The 19,484-nt window shown below is 50.2% G+C and overlaps 1 protein-coding gene across 1 annotated transcript; it reads left to right on the top strand.

The window, feature by feature from the left end:
- Positions 1-11,579: 11,579 nt before the first annotated feature.
- ZP3 (zona pellucida glycoprotein 3) lies at positions 11,580-18,795 on the top strand. The gene is made up of 8 exons (XM_086691344.1): positions 11,580-12,008; positions 13,861-13,979; positions 15,696-15,799; positions 15,876-16,053; positions 16,145-16,262; positions 17,885-17,976; positions 18,103-18,239; positions 18,561-18,795. Exons 1-8 carry the CDS (start codon positions 11,703-11,705, stop codon positions 18,779-18,781), a joined length of 1,275 nt encoding a protein of 424 aa, XP_086547470.1. The 5' UTR covers positions 11,580-11,702; the 3' UTR covers positions 18,782-18,795.
- Positions 18,796-19,484: the final 689 nt, after the last annotated feature.

The raw sequence follows: 19,484 nt of genomic DNA, 5'->3' as shown, positions 1-19,484 counted from the left end.
TGTGCGTCTTCTCTTCCCATATTCAGCTGCTCTTTCCCAACTGGATTCTTCACATTGGGCTTTTTTTTTTTTTTTTTAATTTAAATCCAACTTAGTTAACATACAGTGTAATAATGATTTCAGGAGTAGAATTCAGCGATTCATCACTTACATACCACACCCAGTGCTCATCCCAACAAATGCCCTCCTTAGTGCCCACCACCCACTTAGCCCATCCCCCCTCCCAACACCCCTCCCGCAACTCTGTTTGTTCTCTGTATTTAAGAGTTTCTTCTGGTTTTCCTTTCTCTCTGTTTTTATCTTATTTTTCCTTCATTTCCCCTACATTTATCTGTTTTGTTTCTTAAATTCTACGTATGAGTGAAATCATATGATATTTGTCTTTCTCTGACTTATTTCGCTTAGCATAATACACTCTAGTTCCATCCACATTGTTGCAAATGGTACCATTTCATTCTTTTTGATCACCAATATACAATATACCATTATATATATATATATGTGTGTGTGTGTGTGTGTGTGTGTATACATACACACACACATATATATATATATATATATATATATATATATATATATATACACACACACCAACATCTTCTTTATCCATTCATCTGTCGATGAACATTGGACTCTTTCCATTATTTGGCCATTATCGATAATGCTGCTATAAACATTGGGGTGCATGTGCCCCTTCGAATCCCATTTTTGTATCCTTTGGATAAATACGTAATAGAGCAATTGCTGGGTCACAGGGTAGCTCTATTTTTAATTTTTTGAGAAACCTCCACACTGTTTTCCAGAGCAGCTGCACCAGTTTGCATTCCTGGCAGCAGTGCAAAAGGGTTCCTCTTTCTCCGAATCCTTGCCAACATCTGTTGTTTCCTGAGTTGTTAATTTTAGCCATTCTGACAGGTGTGAGGTGGTGTCTCATTGTGGTTTTGATGTGTGTTTCCCTGCTGATGAGTGATGTTGAACATCTCTTTATGTGTCTGTTGGCCATCTGGATGTCTTCTTTGGAAAAGTGTCTCTTCGTGTCTTTTGCCCATTTCTTCACTGGATTGTTTGTTTTTTTGGGGTTCACATTGGGTTCACATTTTGGGTTGACATCCTTTCATGTGTCTGTTTGCCGTCTGGATGTCTTCCACCACAGCCCCTGCCATTACGCTTTTATTTTGGTAGATACATCAGTCAGCTGCACGTCAAAATGCCATAGACCACGAGGCTTAAACCACAGAAATTTATTCTCTCACAGTTCTGGAGAGACTAGAAGTCCAAGATCAAGGTTCTGGAAGGGTTTGGTCCCTAGTGAGGACCCTCCTCCTGGCTGGCGAATGGCTGCCTTCTCTCTGTGTTCTCACATCGGGGTGGGGAGCACTCTCCGGTGTCTCTTCTTATAAGGACACTAATCCCATGGGATGAGGGCCCTACCCTTATGACCTAAAGTAATTTAAATTACCCCCTAAAGGTCCTATTTCCATAAATAGCCACATTTGGGGTCAGGGATTCAGCATGAATTTTGGAGGGATACATTTAGTCCGTAACAGGCAACAAAAGGGGAAAGAAAGGAGAAATGGAGGGCTTTTTCATGCTCCTTCCTTAAAGGCTATGACCATAAGCCTTCTCGTATCTCATGGCCAGAACTTCTCCTGACCATAGCCCAGCTAAGGATTCCATTACTGTGTAAGAAGGGAGAGCAGATACAGGGGACAAGCGAAGTTTTCACCACCGTCCTCTCACTCCATGGAAGGCAGCTATGCTCACCACTGTACTGTCAATGCACGTTGTCCTTGTATTACTTGATGTGTCAGCAGCATTTGATACTCTATCAGTTGACAGTGCTTTTGTCGGCAAGTAACAGAAAGCACAAATCAAAGTTGCTCGAGACTTTATCTACTGAACAAGAAGTCCAGAGGTAGAGCCATTTCAGGATTGGTGAATTCATGGAGTGACATCATCAGGGACCCAGGTGCTACCCATCCATCTACGTTGCCATCGTCCTCCTCTTGGCTGCCCTCTTGAGTCATGAGGCTGCCTTCCCTGGTGACTCAAGATGGCAGCCTCGGTTCTGAGTATCTCCTGCATATGACAATGTTGAGACCTAGAATATCTCTATCTGCGTCCTATGTTTTTAGGTTTATTTGCTTATTTTGAGAGAGAGAGGGAGAGCAGGGGAGGGTGAGAGAGAGGAAGAGAGAGAGGCAGAGAGAGGGAATCCCAAGCAGGTTCCACACTGTCAGTGAATTCATGAACCATGAGATCATGATCTGAGCCAAAATCAAGAGGCAGACACTTAACCGACTGAGCCACCCAGGCGCCCCTGTGTCCTCCTTTAAAAGCTGTGAGGTCTTTCCCAGAAAACCCCCAACAGATATCCCTTTGAGTCTCCTTGACCAGATTCAACTACTTGCCCATTGCAACATGACTGGCAAGTGGAGGGGAGCCCTAGGCCTAGTGTCCGGCCTAGGGACTACTGCTCTGTCCATACTCCCTCCAGGAGGCCTTGAACAAACTCAAGGTGTACAATACGTTGGTTTTAGTACTGTCACACAACTGTACAACCATCACCATAATCTAATTCCAGAACATTTTCATCGCCCCCCAAAGGAGAAACCCTGTACCTATAAGCAGTCAATCCCAATTCTTTTTCCCTTCAACCCATAACAACCACTGATTTATTTTCTGTCCCCATGGATTTGCCTATTCTGGATATTTCAGAGAAATGCAAGCTTACAATAGGTGGCCTTTTGTGTTGGCTTCTTTAACTTAGTGTAGTTTTTAAGGCTCATCCATGTTATAGCACGTATCAGTACTTTATTTTCTTTCTAAATTTTATGTACATATGTATTTAAATATTTATTTCCATATCATCTTTTCTTTCTTTAAAAAAAATTTTTTTTAATTTTTTTTTTTAATGTTTATTTATTTTTGGGACAGAGAGAGACAGAGCATGAACGGGGGAGGGGCAGAGAGAGAGGGAGACACAGAATGGGAAGCAGGCTCCAGGCTCTGAGCCATCAGCCCAGAGCCTGACGTGGGGCTCGAACTCACGGACCGCGAGATTGTGACCTGAGCCGAAGTCGGACGCTTAACCAACTGAACCACCCGGGCGCCCCTAAAAAAATTAAAAAAGAAAATTTTTTTTAATGTTTATTTTTGAGACAGAGAGAGACAGAGCATGAACAGGGGAGGGTCAGAGAGAGAGGGAGACAGAATCTGAAACAGGCTCCAGGCTCTGAGCTGTCAGCACGGAGCCCGACACGGGGCTTGAACTCACGGACCTCGAGATCATGACCTGAGCCGAAGTCGGAGGCTTAACCGACTGAGCCACCCAGGCGCCCCCCAAAAAAATTTTTTTAACGTTTATTCATTTTAGAGACACAGAGGGTGAGCGGGGGAGGGGCCAAGAGAGAGGTTCTAGGCTCTGAGCCATCAGCACAGAGCCCGACGCAGGGCTCGAACTCATGAGCTGTGAGATAGTGACCTGAGCCACAGCCAGATGCTTAATGACTATGAGCCACCCAGGTGCCTCTCTTTCTTTTTTAAGTAGGTTTCATGCCCAGCGTGGAGCCCAATGCGGGACCTGAACTCACAACCCTGAGATCAAGACCCAAGCTGAGACCAAGAGTCGGATGCTTAACTGACTGAGCCACCCAGGTGCCCCACATATCGTCATTTTTTAAAAACGATGGAGTACATTTTTTTAAGTTTATTTATTTAATTTATTTTATTTTGAGAGAGCACAAGTTGAGGAGAGGCAGAGAGAGACAGAGCAGAGAATCCCAAGAAGGCTCTGCACTGTAAGCGATGTGGGGCTCAAACTCACTAACCGTGAGATCATGACCTGAGCTGAAGTTGGACACTTAACCGACTGAGCCACCCAAGCGTCCCTGGATGGACTACATTTTATTTATCTAGTGAAGTCATTCTTTCTGTTCTTTTTCTTGCATCTGGCCGTCAGCATCCATTTCATCAGAAAGTCTTTTCAACCTTGCATTCAAAATATATCCAGAACCCAGCCCCTTCCTACCTCCTCCATGCCAACTCCAGTACTGCCATACATTTCTCAATGGGCTGATTTTGCCCAAAGGGGCATTTGGCAACTTTTATTTTTTTAAGTGTTTATTTATTTATTTTGAGAAAGAGAGAGCACGGGCAAGTGAGCGGGGGGAAGGGCAGAGAGAGAGGGAGAGAGGGAACCCCAAGTAGGCTCTACCCTATCAGCACAGAGTCCAATGTGGGGCTCGATCTCACAAACCCTGAGATCGTGACATGAACCGAAATTAAGAGTCATGTGCTTAACTGACTGAGCCACCCAGGCACCCTGGCATTTGGCAAGTTCTAGAAACATTTTTGTTGTCACACCTGGGGAGGGTAGATTTGGGGTTGTCACAACTGGATAGATGCTACTTACGATGCATAGGACAGGCCTTCGCAACAAAGAATTATCTGGGCTAAAATGTCAATAGTGCTGAGCTCGAGAAATCACACGCAGATACACACCTCCATCCTATCTCGCTTGAACTGTGGCAGTAGTAATATCCGTCAGTATTAACCAAACCCCAGATTTCATGTGGTTACTTCCAGTTTTAACATTAATGTCTTTTTTTGTTGTTGTTTTTCCAGGATCCAATCCAGGACCTCACAATGCATTTGGCAAGTGTATTTTTTTTTAAGCTTATTTATTTATTTTGAGGGCGAGAGAGCACAAGTGGGGGAGGGGCAGAGAGAGAGAAAGAGAGAATCCCAAGCAGGCTCCATACTGTCAGTGCAGAGTCCGATGTGAGGCTCCAACTCATGCACCATGAGATCATGACCTGAGCCAAAGTCGGACACTCAACCAACTGAGCCACCCAGGCCCCCCAGTAAGTGTATTTTTGAATGATTATATATGCATATAATATAACATCTGGGAAAAAAGTCTGGAAGGATCCACCACAAATTGGTAACAATGTGGGTGGGAGGGAGTGGGTTCCATTTTTACTTTAGACTCTTTCCCTGTCTTCCTTTCTTCTTTCCTTCCTTCCTTCCTTCCTTCCTTCCTTCCTTCCTTCCTTCCTTCCTTCCTTCCCTCCCTCCCTCCCTCCCTCCCTCCTTCCTTCCTTCCTTCCTTCCTTCCTTCCTTCCTTCCTTCCTTCCTTCCTTCCTTCCTTCCTTCCTTCCAATACTTATTTTTGTAAGGGAGAGAGAGAATGAGAGGGAGAATCCCAAGCAGGGTCCACCCTGTCAGCACAGAGCCCTACGTGGGGCTGGGTCCCACAAATTGCAAGATCATGACCTGAGGTGAAATCAAGAGTCAGATGCTTAACCAACTGAGCCACCCAGGCACCCCAGACATTTCTTTATTTTTTAAAGGTAATTTTTCAACTTTTTTTTTTTTTTTATTTATTTATGGGACAGACAGAGACAGAGCATGAACCTGGGAGGGGCAGAGAGAGAGGGAGACACAGAATCGGAAACAGGCTCCAGGCTCCGAGCCATCAGCCCAGAGCCTGACGCGGGGCTCGAACTCACGGATCGCGAGATCGTGACCTGGCTGAAGTCGGACGCTTAACCGACTGCGCCACCCAGGCGCCCCTTAAAGGTAATTTTTAATACCCTATAATAAAAAGCCAAAACATGGTACAAAATATCCATTTTCTTTCGCTGTAATCAAGGTCACCTATTGGCTCAAGTGGGCTGTAAATTTTATACATCATTTGACATTTAATAATGAAATAGTGGGGGTGGGGCACCTGGCTGGCTCCGTTGTGGAGCATGTGACTCCTTTCTCAGGGTTGTGAGTTCAAGCCCCATGTTGGGTGTAGAGATTACTTTAAAAAAATCTTTAATAATGAAATAGTGAAAAGTTCCCCCCCCCACCAAAATTCCCCCTTGACTTCACCCCCTGCACAAAAAATGTGCCAAATTCCAGCCCATCAGGATCTCTCGAGTCTGACTAAAGTCTGGCTGCAGAATTAAGCAGTAGAATCAGCAGCATGCGGATATGTGTGTCCGGCAAATTCCAGCTGCCCCACAATTTATGGCTGTTCTTATTCTCTATTACGTATCAGCTATTTTGTCTTCCCAGGGTGACGGGCAGAACGGAGAGTCCTATATATTTTAAAAGATTTTATTTTATTTTTTTAAGTAATCTCCACAGCCAACATGGGGCCTGAACCCGCAGCCCCGAGATCAAGAGTCACACACTCCACCTCCTGAGCCAGCCAGGGGCCCCAGGAAAGTCCTGTTTTTTAAGCACCTGCTGAATGTGTACTATAAACTAGTTGGGGCACATCAACCCTAACACTCATTCACATTGGAGTTGTTTATCTGAGCGCATCTCCCCCATATACACACTGGGTGTTACTAACTCTAAAGTATCAGAGAGACAGTAAGGTGTACACAGAAGAAAAGGAACTGGAGTCCAGTAGAGCTGGGATTGAATCTTGGTTTGGCCTTGACTGGCTGTGTGACCTTAGGCACAACTTCTCCGACTGCTTGTTTGCTCATCTGTAAAAATGGGGCCAATAATGCTTCTGTAGATGGGTATGAGGATGAGGGCACTTAGTCTAGTCCCGGCGTATGGTGAGTCAGTGATAAACGGTAGATTATTGTAGTTATTTTTATCACTTATGCAAATGTCCTAAAAAGTCACTTTTCCTTTTTAAAAAAAATTTTTTTTAACATTCATTTATTATTGAGAGACAGAGAGAGACAGAGCATAAGGATGGGAGGGGCAGAGAGAGGAGGAGACACAGAATCCGAAGCAGGTTCCAGGCTCTTAGCTGGCTGACGGCTCAGAGCCCGATGCGGGGCTGGAACTCACAAACCGCGAGGTCATGACCTGAGCCGAAGGCGGTCGCTCAACCGACTTAGCCACCCAGGCACTCCAAAAGTCACTTCTCTTAAATGGTGTGTGCTTTTTCCTTAGGAGAGGGCAGGGGAGGGGAGGGGAGAGTAGTGGGAGTCAGGTTAACAAATACCCCTCCATCTCACTCCGTCCTGAGAGGTTATAGTTCCTTCCACAGATTTTAAAGTTTTGTTCTTACACATTCAGCTCCTCCATTGATCTAGAATTCATTTTTATGTGTGAAGTCGAAATCCAGTTTTTTTCCCCATATGGATAATGACTGTCATAGCTCCTTTTATTAAGTTGTCCATCTGTCCCCTCTGTCATGTGTCATATTTCACATATGCAAGTGGCTGTTTCTGGGCTCGCTCATCTATTCCACTGCTGTTGTTTTTCTGTCCTAACAGCACCCCATTTAGATTACCATGGCTCTAGAATATGTCTTCATAGCTGCAAAAGTGTGTCTTTCATATTGTTCTTTTTCTTCAAAAGACTTGATTTCTTTCAGGGTGCCCTGGCGGCTCCATTGGTTGAACGTCCGACTTCGGCTCAGGTCATGATCTCGCGGTCCATGAGTTCGAGCCCCGCATCGGGTTCTGTGCTGACAGCTCAGAGCCTGGAGCCTGCTTTGGATTCTGTCTCCTTCTCTCACACTCCTCCCCTGCTCATGCTCTGTATCTCTCTCTCTCGAAATAAATAATAAAAACAGTTAAAAAATTTTTTTAAAACGTCTTGATTTCTTTGGTCCTTAGCCCTTCCATATAAATTTTAGAATCAGTTTGTCAAGTTCTGTACACCGTACACACACACACACACACACGTGCGCGCGCGCACACACACACACACACACACACACCTGTTGGGATTTTGATAGAGATTATCAACTTTCGGAGAATTGATATCTTTATGATAAATGTGTTTCCCATTCACAAATATGGAATATCTCTCAGTGCATTTTGATATTCTTTGATGACTTTCAATAAAGTTTCATAAAGTCATTCCTCAAAGATCTTGCACGATGGGGCGCCTGGGTGGCTCGGTCATTTAAGCGCCTGACTCTTGATTTCAGCTCAGGTCATGATGTCACAGGTTGTGAGTTCAAGCCCCACATTGGGCTCTGTGCTAACAGTGCAGAGCCTGCTTGGGATTCTCTCTCTCTCCCTCTCTCTCTGCCCCTCCCCCACTGGTGCACATGTGCACACACTCTCTCTCTCTCTCAAAATAAATTTTAAAAAAATTTCAAAAAAGATCTTGCACATTTTTTGTTGGTATGTTTTTTGCCTAGTAACCTCATATTTTATTTCAGCAATTGCTTTTGAGAACTAGTTAAAAGCCTTCTTCTGAAATTGGATCCCATTGACTTCTCTTTGCCTTGAATCTGACCTAGAGAGGGTTTATTTTTCACTTTTCATCTTGAAATCCTGTTTACCCTTTACCCTGATTTAGCAAATATGAACATTTTGCTGCGTACACTTCTCTGTATCCCTTTATATTTGTATGTGTATATATGTACACAGACGTGTATACACACATGCACATGCGTGTATACACGCACATATATGTATACACATACAAGTGTATGCACACGCATACATATACATACATTTCCCCCAAAACCGGGCATCATCGCCTCACATCAGAAGGCACACGATGTCAGTTTATCCCACTAGTGGGACAATTTTTTTTCCCACTAATTGTTAGTTAACTTTGACAATGTGGCTAAAGTGGTGTCTGCCATATTTATTCACCATGAAGTAACCACTTACTCCTTTGTAATTAATACAGAATCTTAAGGGAAAAATTTTGAGACTGTGCAAAGCTTCCATCCACTGTTTTTTTCCCCCCGTGTTGTTTTTATTGTGTCAAAATGTACATAAAATTTACCATTTGGGGGCACCTGGCTGGCTCAGTCAGTGGGGCATGCAACTCTTGATCTCGGGCCCCACATTGGGTATAGAGTTTACTTAAAAATAAAATCTTTCTAGGGGCGCCTGGGTGGCTCAGTGGGTTGAGCGCTCGATCAACACACTCGATCAGAGAGCTCGATCTCATGAAACCCATGAGATTATGATATGAGCTGAAATCAAGAGTCACCTGACCCACCCAGGCGCCCCACTGATGGTCATTTCTAAACTATCATTCTTCTTATGATTGTTAGTTGGCATTCTATTGTAAGGAAGTTACTTCCCTTTTCTGGAAAAATTTTCCCATGTATGTGTATTTATGGATCATCAGAATTGGATGCTCATGGATTCTTACTTTATTCGATGTGGAGTCCCCAGTTTGGCCAGTGGGATTCCCCTCTCCCCACCATTCAATTTGGCTTGTATCCTTTTTGAAATTTATTTTTAAATGTTTATTTCTTTTTGAGAGAGAGAGAGTGAGTGTGTGCATGCACAAGTGGGGGAGGGGTGGAGACAGAGAGGGACAGAGAACGAAGCAGGCTCTGTGATGACAGCAGCAAACCTGATGTGGGGCTCGAACTCACAAACCTCAAGACCATGACCTGAGCCGAAGTTGGATGCTCAACCAACTGAGCCACCCAGGCACCTCCTTGTTTGTGTCCTTTTGACAGGTCCTCATCATTTTGTGAGTTTTTGCCATAACAGGATATTCCAGATTGACCTTGTACTTTGCTGGCTCTAGTCCTGCAATCAGCCAATCTTTTAAGGAGCCCTAGGTCCCCCTGTTAGAGAGGAATTGTATTTAGAAACCAGTATCTGGGGGTGCCTGGGTGGCTTAGTGAAGTGTCCAGTTTGTGAATCTGAGCCCTGTGTTGGGCTCCGTTCTGACATCATGGAGCCTGCTTGGGATTCTCTCTCTCTGCCCCTCCCCTGCTTGCTCATGCCTGCACTCTCTCTCTCAAAAGAAATAAACACTTTTTTTTTTTTTTTTTAAGAAAAGAAACCAATATCTGGCCTCTACCATATTGTAAGGAAAATGCTCTGGGCTGGTGGCCTTGCCTTTGGTGAATTCTGGCCACCAGGTGGCAGCACTTCTCAGAAAAATGGGAAAGACCCAGAATCTGGACTGGCCACGCTCCCTGCTGGGAATGTTTTTGGTCCTCTTTCTGGAAAGGGAAAACACAACCTTACTACCACCTCATGTGCATACAGACACTCCTCCAGCCTCACCTATCCCTCCCTCTCCTCCCAATACATGCCTCACACCCTCACCAATTTCTTCATGTCTTATTTGTTTGTTTGTAAGCTCTAAGCCCAACGTGGGGGGGGGGCTCCAACCCATGACCCCAAAATCAAGAGTCACATGCTCCACTGAGGCAAGTGCCCTATGTCCTTCTATCCTGAAGCTTTCTAAAAGGGGTTAGCTCCAGGGCAGAGAGGGAGAGGGGACAGATCCCAGGCTTCAGGGAGGTCTTGATCTCTAGTCCCCAGCCCACCCCACCCTATTTCCAGCACAATCCACAAACACAGCTGTGGGCAACAAGCGTGGAGAGGCCCCTTCCCCTGAGGGCTGCCACTCCTAAGACACAATGTCTCCAACTAGCTGTTCCTTGGGGCCTCAGGCTACAGCTGGCTCCCTCCCTCTGGGACTGGGTAGGTAAGTTAAAAAGAAAACTACAGGCCCAAAATGGCATCACTTGTGTTAAGGTAAGACTTATACCTAACCTACCTGCAGTTTCAACCCCTCAGAAAGGTAACCTTTAACCAGCCAACATAGGAATTTCCTGCACTAGTTTGAGTACTAGGAACTTTACTGAAAGACCACCTTCCGTTCACCCTAGGAGGGCAACCTTGACTAAAACAATGAATTCTTTCATAATAATTTCCTTTATGTCACTCCCTATTTTTTTAAATTATATTTTCTTTAAAAAAAATATTTTTAATGTTTACTTCTTTTCGGGGGGGGGGGGGGGAGGGGAAGGGGCAGAGAGAGAGGGAGACACAGAATCCGAAGCAGGATCCAGGTTCTGAGCTGCCAGCTCAGAGCCCAACACAGGGCTCAAACCTAAAAACCGTGAGATCAAGACCTGAGCCGAAGTCGATGGCTCAACTGACTGAGCCACCCAGGCACCCCCTCCCTCTTTATTTTATTTTTAATTTTATTGGTTTTTGAAAGAGAGAGACAGAGCATGAGCCTCAGCACCTTCCATGGCCTCCCTTGCCCACACAGCAAAGTCTGGCATCTCAGCCAGACACTTTCAGGTCTCCGCCCCACCCACCTCCCCAGCCCCCCCAACAGCCACTCTCCCTCCCAGGGATCCGAGGCTCTGGCAACTCTGAGTTCCTAGGCTTTTCTCCCAAGCCTCCCCTGCGCCCTCTCTTCACCTCTGTTCACCCAGCTGCCTCTGCCGGAACGGAACTCCCCTTCTATCACCCATAAAATTGGGCAAGAGCCCCTAAAATTACCTGGTCTTTTTTTTTTTTTTTTTCCTGGTCTCTTAATGATGCCTCCTGTTCTCTCACTTGGAATAAGCTCCCTGCCACGCCTTGATCAGTTCTCCCGACCCTTCCAGCCATGAAGGCCTTTCTCCTGGTCTCCGCCATCGACCTGGGGCAGCTCTTAACTCCCTCGCAGGGCTGGCAAAAGGGTAGACACGTGGGCGTAGGGGCGGGGCAAGACGTGACTGAATAGGCTGCCAGCCCACGCTTCTCAGATTTAACTAGTATACAAATCACTTGGGAAGAGAGTAAAACACCAGATTCTGACTGGGTAGGTCTGGGGTGGGGCTGAGCAGCAGCAGTTCTAACAAGCTCCCAGGTGGTGCTGATGTTTCTAGATGGGGGACTAGCCCACTGATTGGTTGGGGAAGGGAAGCAGGTGGGAGCCCAGGTGCAAGTGGCATCATCCGGGGTATAAGACCACTGGGTGGTGGCTGTAGTTACCAGCGGGAGTGAGCGTAGGCGCCATGGGGCTGAGCTACGGGCTTTTCATCTGCTTTCTGCTTTGGGGAGGTACGGGGCTGTGCTATCCCCCAACCACCACCGAGGATAAGACCCACCCCTCGTTGCCATCAAGCCCCTCTGTAGTGGTAGAGTGTCGGCATGCCTGGCTGGTGGTCAATGTCAGCAAAAACCTTTTTGGTACTGGGAGGCTTGTGAGGCCTGCAGACCTCACCCTGGGTCCGGAGAACTGTGAGCCCCTGATCTCTGGGGACTCAGATGATATGGTCAGGTTTGAAGTCGAGCTGCACAAGTGTGGCAACAGCGTGCAGGTGAGACTTGACCTTCTGGGCGGCGCTGGGGAGGGTGGATGCTGAGTGGATGTCCGGTGAGAGGTGGGGCTGGGCCAGATCCCTTTCATTGGGGGCAGGCCGAGGCCTGAAGCTGGGCATTGGTGACACCGGGCTGGGGTGGTTGAAAGCTCTTGCCTCTAGTGGCTGGAATCAGGTGGGGGGTGGGGGGCAGTGGAGTCCAGAGGTGGCAGTGAACTTTGGTCCAGATAGGGCACCCCCCACTCTGATTCCTGAGGATTTGTGAACCACTGGAGAGCATCCAGGAGAGATGTGGCTGATTTGGGGGCTGTTCATGACCTGCGGGTGGCCCAGCATTTGCAGGAGCCCTAGGAACTTGTGGGGAAGAGGTAAAGCTCGAAGCAATCACAGGGGGAAAAAAAAACCCTAATGTTGGCCTCCCTCATTCATGTTTAATGCCTTGAAGCCTCGAACTAAAAGAGGGAGGGGGCAAAGGGCATCATAATCCCCTCTGTGTTGAGGATTTTACAGGCACAAACAGGGCAGTCCCAAGTGGGGGATAGGGAAGCTTAATGCGGGAGTCGGGTACAAACAAGGGAAGAGCTGAATAATTCAGGCTACAAGGAGGGGCTTCCAACAAAGCAGGGCTGGACTGGACACAGGATCCCTAGCTGGTCCACAATTCTCTGGACGGACTTCCTGGTACCCCACTGAGAGCCATCTTCTCTGTCCTCGGCCCCTGCTCCCGCCCACCAGGTCTTAGCTTGGGAAGGGTGGGTACAAGCTCAGCACCTGGAGCCCTCCTGGGACTCTGATCTTAGGTGCACCCCCCCACCCCCACCCCACCAGGGCTTGCCCCAAGACCTTCTGGCACTTGCTCCCCCGGGGAGAGGGGAGAGAGAGCCCAGAGAACTGCGGGAGTTATTTGAGGAATTATTCTAGTTGAGTAACCCTCAATCTTTGAGCATTGGAATCACCTGGGGAGCATTTAAAAATTGATTCCCACTGCCTATGCTAAATCAGACCCCAGAAGTGGGAGCCAGACATCGGGATCTTTAAGGTCCCCAGGTGAGGCCGGTGAGCACAATCTGGCCACGCCTTTCTCCTGGGCAGGGTCTCCCAATCTTGCCGGACAATCACCTACGGCCAGGACCTGTGCTGTCTCCCAGGGCCATGATTGCTTTAACGCCCTGAAATTCTGAACTTCTGAACAAGGGGACCCACAAATTCTGCAGCTGGTCCATTTGGGGCCCTCACTAATAGCAAGCTAGGGCTCTCCCCTGAAGATTGAGCGGTTAGGGGCCAGGCAGCCTCACTGTCCCCTTGTAGGTGGCCCACTGGAAGGTGCAGATTTCCCCAGTAGCACCTGCCTGGCTCTTCCTGCCTCGGGCAATCCCTGAACAGTTTCCCCTTCTGTGAAATGGGTGTGAGAATAAGTCCGAAGATGACGGGCAACTTGAGTGTCCACTGCTGTGGCAACAAGTTAAAGTTCCTGGTACTTTCTAGCTTCTTCCAGGGAGCTTTTTGGTCCCAGACCTCAGCACCCCCCGAAGGAAGCTGTGTGTGGGGATGGGGGTGGCAGCCTGAGCGGGAGCCCGTGCCCGGCACTCCTGGTCACTGGGCACTGCTTAGTGCCAGACATGGAGCTGATCCAGACCCCCTACGGGGGTGTCAGGAGTCAAGTCTGAAAAAACGGAGTTTCCAAGGTGGTACATGTTCGGGCTTTCCCATGGGTCAGCGGTAGGTGAACTTTGGGTCCAGGGCCTGTGGTCCCTCCATCCCCAGTGGGCTGCCCCTCCCTATACCCTCACATGGGTTGGCAAACCTAGGGCAGGTGATGCCGGTAGGGTCAACCCCCCCCTCCTCGCTGCAGGTGACCGAAGATGCCCTGGTGTATAGCACCTTCCTGCTCCACAACCCCCGCCCCGTGGGAAACCTGTCCATCCTGAGGACCAACCGCGCGGAAGTTCCCATCGAATGCCGCTACCCCAGGTCAGTGTGGGTTGGGGCCTGTCGCGGCCCCTCAGCGAGCACGTCGGCCTCCCGGCAGCATGACTGCGATAAGGCGGAGGTACTTAAGCCGTGGTCCCTGCTCCCTTTCCCAGCTGGGAGTGGGGAGCCCGTGGAGTCTCCTCTGAGCCTCCGGAATGCATCTGGGGCACAGCTGCCCAGCCCAGGCCTTGGAGTTCAGAGAGCCTCTGAGTAAAGTGAGAAGTTCTAGGCTCCTGTGATCCCTGCTTGCCCTTTGCCCAAGTCTTCCCCCAGTACCCGAGTGCAGGTGGTGGGAGCCCCTCAAGCCTTAGCCCTAAGGATGTGCCTGTGAACTTGGGCACGGAGGCATGAGGAGAGGGCAACTAGGCTCATAACAACAAGGCCACGATGGCGAGTCCTATGTGGCTGAGTCGAGTGCAGAGTGCCTAGGCTTTAATCCTGCCCCTCCATCTGGGAGGAGGTCAGGAAGGTCCGTGCTGCTACCACAAGGGCAGGGGAGATGAGCCATGGCATAGGCCTGGGGAGGAGTCAAGGTAGAAGCTCCCAGAACAAGATCCTGGGAGGGTACATAAAGGGGCAGGTGGGGGTGAGACCCTCTGGGCAGGGCCACACACTCACGCACACCAGGGAGGGCAGCGTGTCACTAATAGAGGCTGTAGCCCAGGGCCCCTTCAATAAGGGAAGGGGGACAGATAGGTTCTAAAGGCCCAACAGATCCAGAGAAGGTGCTCAGGCTGGCACCTTAGCAGGCACCCCCTGCCCCCCCAACCGCTGCTGCCACCGTGAACCTAACTGAATGGCAAGGATGGTCTCTGAACCCGGAAGGTCCTCTGGCCGCTGGTACAGGAGGCAGATGGAGTCAGGGAGATCAGCTGAGATGGGATGGAGGGAGTCCTGACCTGTGGCAGCAGGGGTGGAGGGGCGGGCTGGAGAGAGCTCAGCGCCTGACCGGGTAGGGTAGGGGAGATGGAGGAGCCAAGGGCAGGAAGGCTAGCTGCCCCCTCTCTCGCTAGAGAGGCCAAAGCCCTCCTCGGACCACAGCTGTCTTGCTCCAGAAGGTCTCTGCCTGGGACAGACCTGAGAATGTTGGCCTGCCTGGCCCCACGGGGGTGGGCAGTGCAGGGGGCCTGCCACAGGCTGGGGTGCTCGGACTTCCAGATGCCCGAGGCCTGGTTCTCAGATGACCTAGCCTCTTCCGTGAGTCCCGGTGGGGTGACTCCCACTGCTTCCGAGGACCTTCCTGTCCTGGTCTAGGCTCAGACGGTCTCCGTGGCTTCTCAAGGACCGGAGGCCTAGCTGTATTTCTCTCTGAAGGACTGCACTAGATCTCAGCTCAAGAACGCTGAGGGGTGCAGGGAGGGAGGGCTGCCTCAGACCCAAAACCTGAGCCCCGATAAGCCCAGCTGGGTCTAAGGGCCGGACTCCTCACTCAGGTGTATCCCATTTTCGTGCCTCCGCCTGGGTCATGGCCGGAGGGCGGGGCCCACTCGCAGGTGTCGAGTTTGGGAGGGTCAAGGGGCAGGCTCAGACTTCAAGTGTCGGTTCAGCTGCCTTGGATTAGCTGCCTGGCTGGGCCACAGCTGAAGACTGGTGAGGCGAAATGTGTGCGCGCGCGCGCGCACACACGCCTCCTCCCCCCCACCCCCCACTGAAGACTCCCCTGAAGCCAGATGGGGTGAGCTCAGGACAGGTGTGGGCAACTGCTCTTCTCCGTAGGCACAGCAACGTGAGCAGCGAGGCCATCCTGCCCACCTGGGTGCCCTTCAGGACCACAATGCTCTCAGAGGAGAAGCTGGCTTTCTCTCTGCGCCTGATGGAGGGTGAGCACAGGGGGATGGCGGAGGGGGGCTGCAGGGAGAGCTCTGGCGGTCTCTCACCCCTCGCTGTGCCTTTCAGAGGACTGGGGCTCCGAGAAGCAGTCCCCCACTTTCCAGTTGGGAGACCTAGCCCACCTCCAGGCCGAAGTCCACACCGGCCGCCACATACCACTGCGACTGTTTGTGGACTACTGTGTGGCCACGCTGACACCAGACCAGAACGCCTCCCCTCATCACACCATCGTGGACTTCCACGGGTGAGGGCTGGGCCACCTCTGGGGGAGCCCTTGTAACATGACCTTTACCGCCTTAGCGCCTGACTCCGTTGTCTCCTCCTTCTCTTCAAAGCTGTCTCGTGGATGGTCTCTCTGATGCCTCTTCTGCCTTCAAAGCCCCCAGACCCAGGCCAGAGACTCTCCAGTTCACAGTAGACACGTTCCACTTTGCTAATGACCCCAGAAACATGGTAATAGCCTTTAAAAAAAAATCACTTTGGGGTACCTGGCTGGCTCAGTTGGTAAAGCATGCAACTCTGATCCCAGGGTTGGGTGTTAAAGCCCCACATTCTGAAGTTTGGAACAGCTGGTCAGGAAGTGATGAAAAATCCCTGTTACCGACTGACTCTATATTAACCCCCTGGAAAGGTCACCTAATACCATATATTCTCACTTAATTGGGGTGGGGGCCTGGCATTACTTCTTGAACATGGTTATGGAAACCTTCATAGAATTTTACGGCAAATACCTACACACCTACCATCTAGAGCTCTATTAGACTGGTAGGTGAACGTGAGTAAAGTACTATCTGGTTTTACTTGGAAATCCTCAAAAGCTACTTAAGCTCCTTAGAGGACTCTAAGCAGCTGGGTTTGCAAGCCACTGAACCCGAGGCTCCTATGGCCGGGGGGTGGGTGGGTGGGCGGGCATTAAGGGGTGAGCACAGTGAATTTGTAGAAGATGATACTGAAGCTACCTGCCCCCACCCCCCGCAGTTCTGTTGAACAGGAAGTTTGATACAGACTGGCAGGTAGCAGGACGGGTATGACTTGAAGACATGTCCTATTGGTGACATGTCCTAAAGCTGATGGTAGGTCCTGGGGTGGGGGATAAAGGAGAGCAGACTGAGAAAGGGTCCTGGTCCCCAGATCAGTGACCTTGTAGGTCCCAGGGTAGAGGAGCCCAGTTGGGGTTGGGAATGCCGTTAACCTCAGAGGCGGTCTGGTGGAGGGGAGGGGGAGAAGTTTTCATACGGGGGGTGGTTCTCCGCGCAGGAGCCACCAGAGCTGGGATCTGTATCTTGTGGGGGGAGGAGGCAGGGCAGGTGCCAGAGGACAATGCTGAAGAATGAAAGGTAGCCTGAGTTTTGGGAGCGTTCCCCTCAAAGGTAGATAGGATGGTTTGGCCGCCTGTGGCCACGGTAGGGGCGGGTGTAAACCCTTATTTACGAGGATCAGGGAACCATTCTACGGTCACGGGCCCCAGTTAACATCAAAAAAATGTCCTGGGAGGGAGCTGAGGATAAAAGCAGTACTTCTCTGAAATAAAGGATTCTAAGGGACTCTGAAGCCCTTCTCTGCTGGGGCAGATACAAGGCCAGTGGCCAGAAGTGCCTCCCGGCTCGTTGGAGTTTCTGGAGTGGCTTCCTTGCTGGTGTGCTCAGCCACTAGGTGGTGGCCAAGGCTGTGGCTTTGCGAAAGGCTTCAGAGAGAAGGTGGTAGAACTTTGATGCCCTTGTGGGGTTGGCAGGGGGTGTGAAGTGCACTACCTAGAGTATGAAAGGGACCTCTGCCTGGAGATCCCTCTGCCAAATGGGCCGGGGCTGACCTGAGCCCCAGTTTTGTCAAAATTTCCCCTGCCCCAGGTGGCAGGGTAAGCCATCGGACAGGGTTGGGGAAAGACGGCGGGGAATAAAGCTGGTGGGTTTTAGTCCTAGGGTCTGGTCTGCCACTCCCTCCAAAATCTTGGGCAAGTTCACCTCTGACCTTCCATCTGTGAAATGGAACTGAGGGTTAAGAGTTAAAGAATTGGCTTCCTGAAGTCACTGGTAGAGCCTAGACCTCCACCCTGTAACTGCTGCTCTTACTTCTAGATCTATATCACCTGCCATCTGAAAGTCACTCCAGCTAGCCGAGTCCCAGACCAGCTAAACAAAGCCTGTTCCTTCATCAAGTCTTCTAACAGGTGAGGCAACAGGTTAGACGTGGCTGGGGTAGAAAGCCTGCCCGGCTTCCCTGGTGTGTAGGTCATCAGCAAGCTGCTTCCTGCTGGCAACCTAGCCGTCCCATCTTTTCGTCTTCCTCTGCTCAGGTGGTTCCCAGTAGAAGGCCCTGCTGACATCTGTAACTGTTGTAACAAAGGTAGCTGTGGCCTTCCGGGCAGCTCCTGGAGGCTGTCCCACCTAGACAGACCGCGGCACAAGATGGCTTCCCGAAATCGCAGGCATGGTATGGCTTAGGACTGCTGCGGGGCTACGGCTCTCCCCTCAGTATAGGGTAACTGCCTTACTGCAGAGGGACATTCCTCCTCTGTCCCCCGTTCAAGGCTGCTCACCTCTGGGGCAATGCTGTTCGTGGCCTTCCTAACATAGAAGCCTTGGGGGTAATAGGGGGCTCTAAACCCCCATACCAGTGTCAGCCGGGGGGGTTCTGAGTAGGGCATAATGACAATTGTGGGGTGATAATGCAGCTGTTAGAATAAAACCTAGTTCAGTCTACTGGAACAGAGCAAAACCCTTTATCTGACCCCGGGTGTCCTGTATCTTTCAGTGACCGAAGAAGCGGATATCACTGTGGGGCCTCTGATCTTCCTGGGAAAGGCTGCCGATCATGGTGTGGAGGGGTCGACCTCGCCTCACACATCTGTGATGGTGGGCATAGGCCTGGCCACGGTGTTGTCCCTGACTCTGGCTACCATTGTCCTGGGTCTCGCCAGGAGGCATCACACTGCTTCCCGCCCTGTGATCTGCCCTGTGTCTGCTTCCCAATAAAAGAAAAAAATGAGCTTTTTGGGTATAGCACAGTGATGTCAGATAGGGGTGAGCTGGGGAGGGGGGCGACGGTAAAACAGTGTCACGGGCTCAAAGGAGCCCAACCCAACAAGGACTGTTGTACTAGTGTGGGGGTGATCTACCAGTGGAGAGGGCGGACTGATTTGTGAGGGCAAGCCTGCATTTTCCTGGCTTTGGGCAACGTGGCCTTCCTGGGGCAGGAGTTGGGGTGGGGGGTAGGGGCTCATCTTCCCTGGTGACAGTAATCCCATGCCTCCCAGGAGGCCAGGGTGTAAGCTGTTGGAGGCCAGGCCTCCTCCTGGGCTAGCAAAGGGTTTGTGTCTCTGGACCCCATGCATCTGAATTGGGTGTGGGGGCAGGGGCAGGCAGGAAAGGACTGAGTCTTCTAGGGGCAGCAGGCTAGAGGCCCAGAGGCCAGAGGTGACTAGGTCCAGGGCAGTGGTCTGGACAGTGGTCCCCTTGGGCCTGAAGGTGCTGTAAAGGAGAGTGTGTGTGTGTGTGTGTGTGTGTGTGTGTGTGTGTGTGTGTGTGTGTGTGTGAGAGAGAGAGAGAGAGAGAGAGAGAGAGAGAGAGAGAGAGAGAGAGAGAGGGAGCTCTGGACAGGTCCCTGGCTTGGGGGTGGGCACCTCAGGAGGGCTGGGACTGCCTGAAGCTTCTTGTCACTGATGGGAGCTGTCTTGCT

Source organism: Puma concolor, chromosome E3 (genome assembly GCF_028749965.1).
Source record: "Puma concolor isolate L17-30 chromosome E3, mPumCon1.1.hap2, whole genome shotgun sequence".
Lineage (NCBI taxonomy): Eukaryota > Metazoa > Chordata > Mammalia > Carnivora > Felidae > Puma > Puma concolor.
This window is presented reverse-complemented; position numbering and strand designations above follow the sequence as displayed.

Excerpts from the sequence above, each read along its gene's own strand:
- ZP3 (XM_086691344.1), top strand. The coding sequence starts at position 11,703 with ATGGGGCTGAGCTACGGGCTTTTCATCTGCTTTCTGCTTTGGGGAGGT. Across the intron at positions 13,980-15,695 it reads ATCGAATGCCGCTACCCCAG|GCACAGCAACGTGAGCAGCG; the intron begins GTCAGTGTGGGT and ends TCTTCTCCGTAG. Across the intron at positions 17,977-18,102 it reads TTCATCAAGTCTTCTAACAG|GTGGTTCCCAGTAGAAGGCC; the intron begins GTGAGGCAACAG and ends TCCTCTGCTCAG.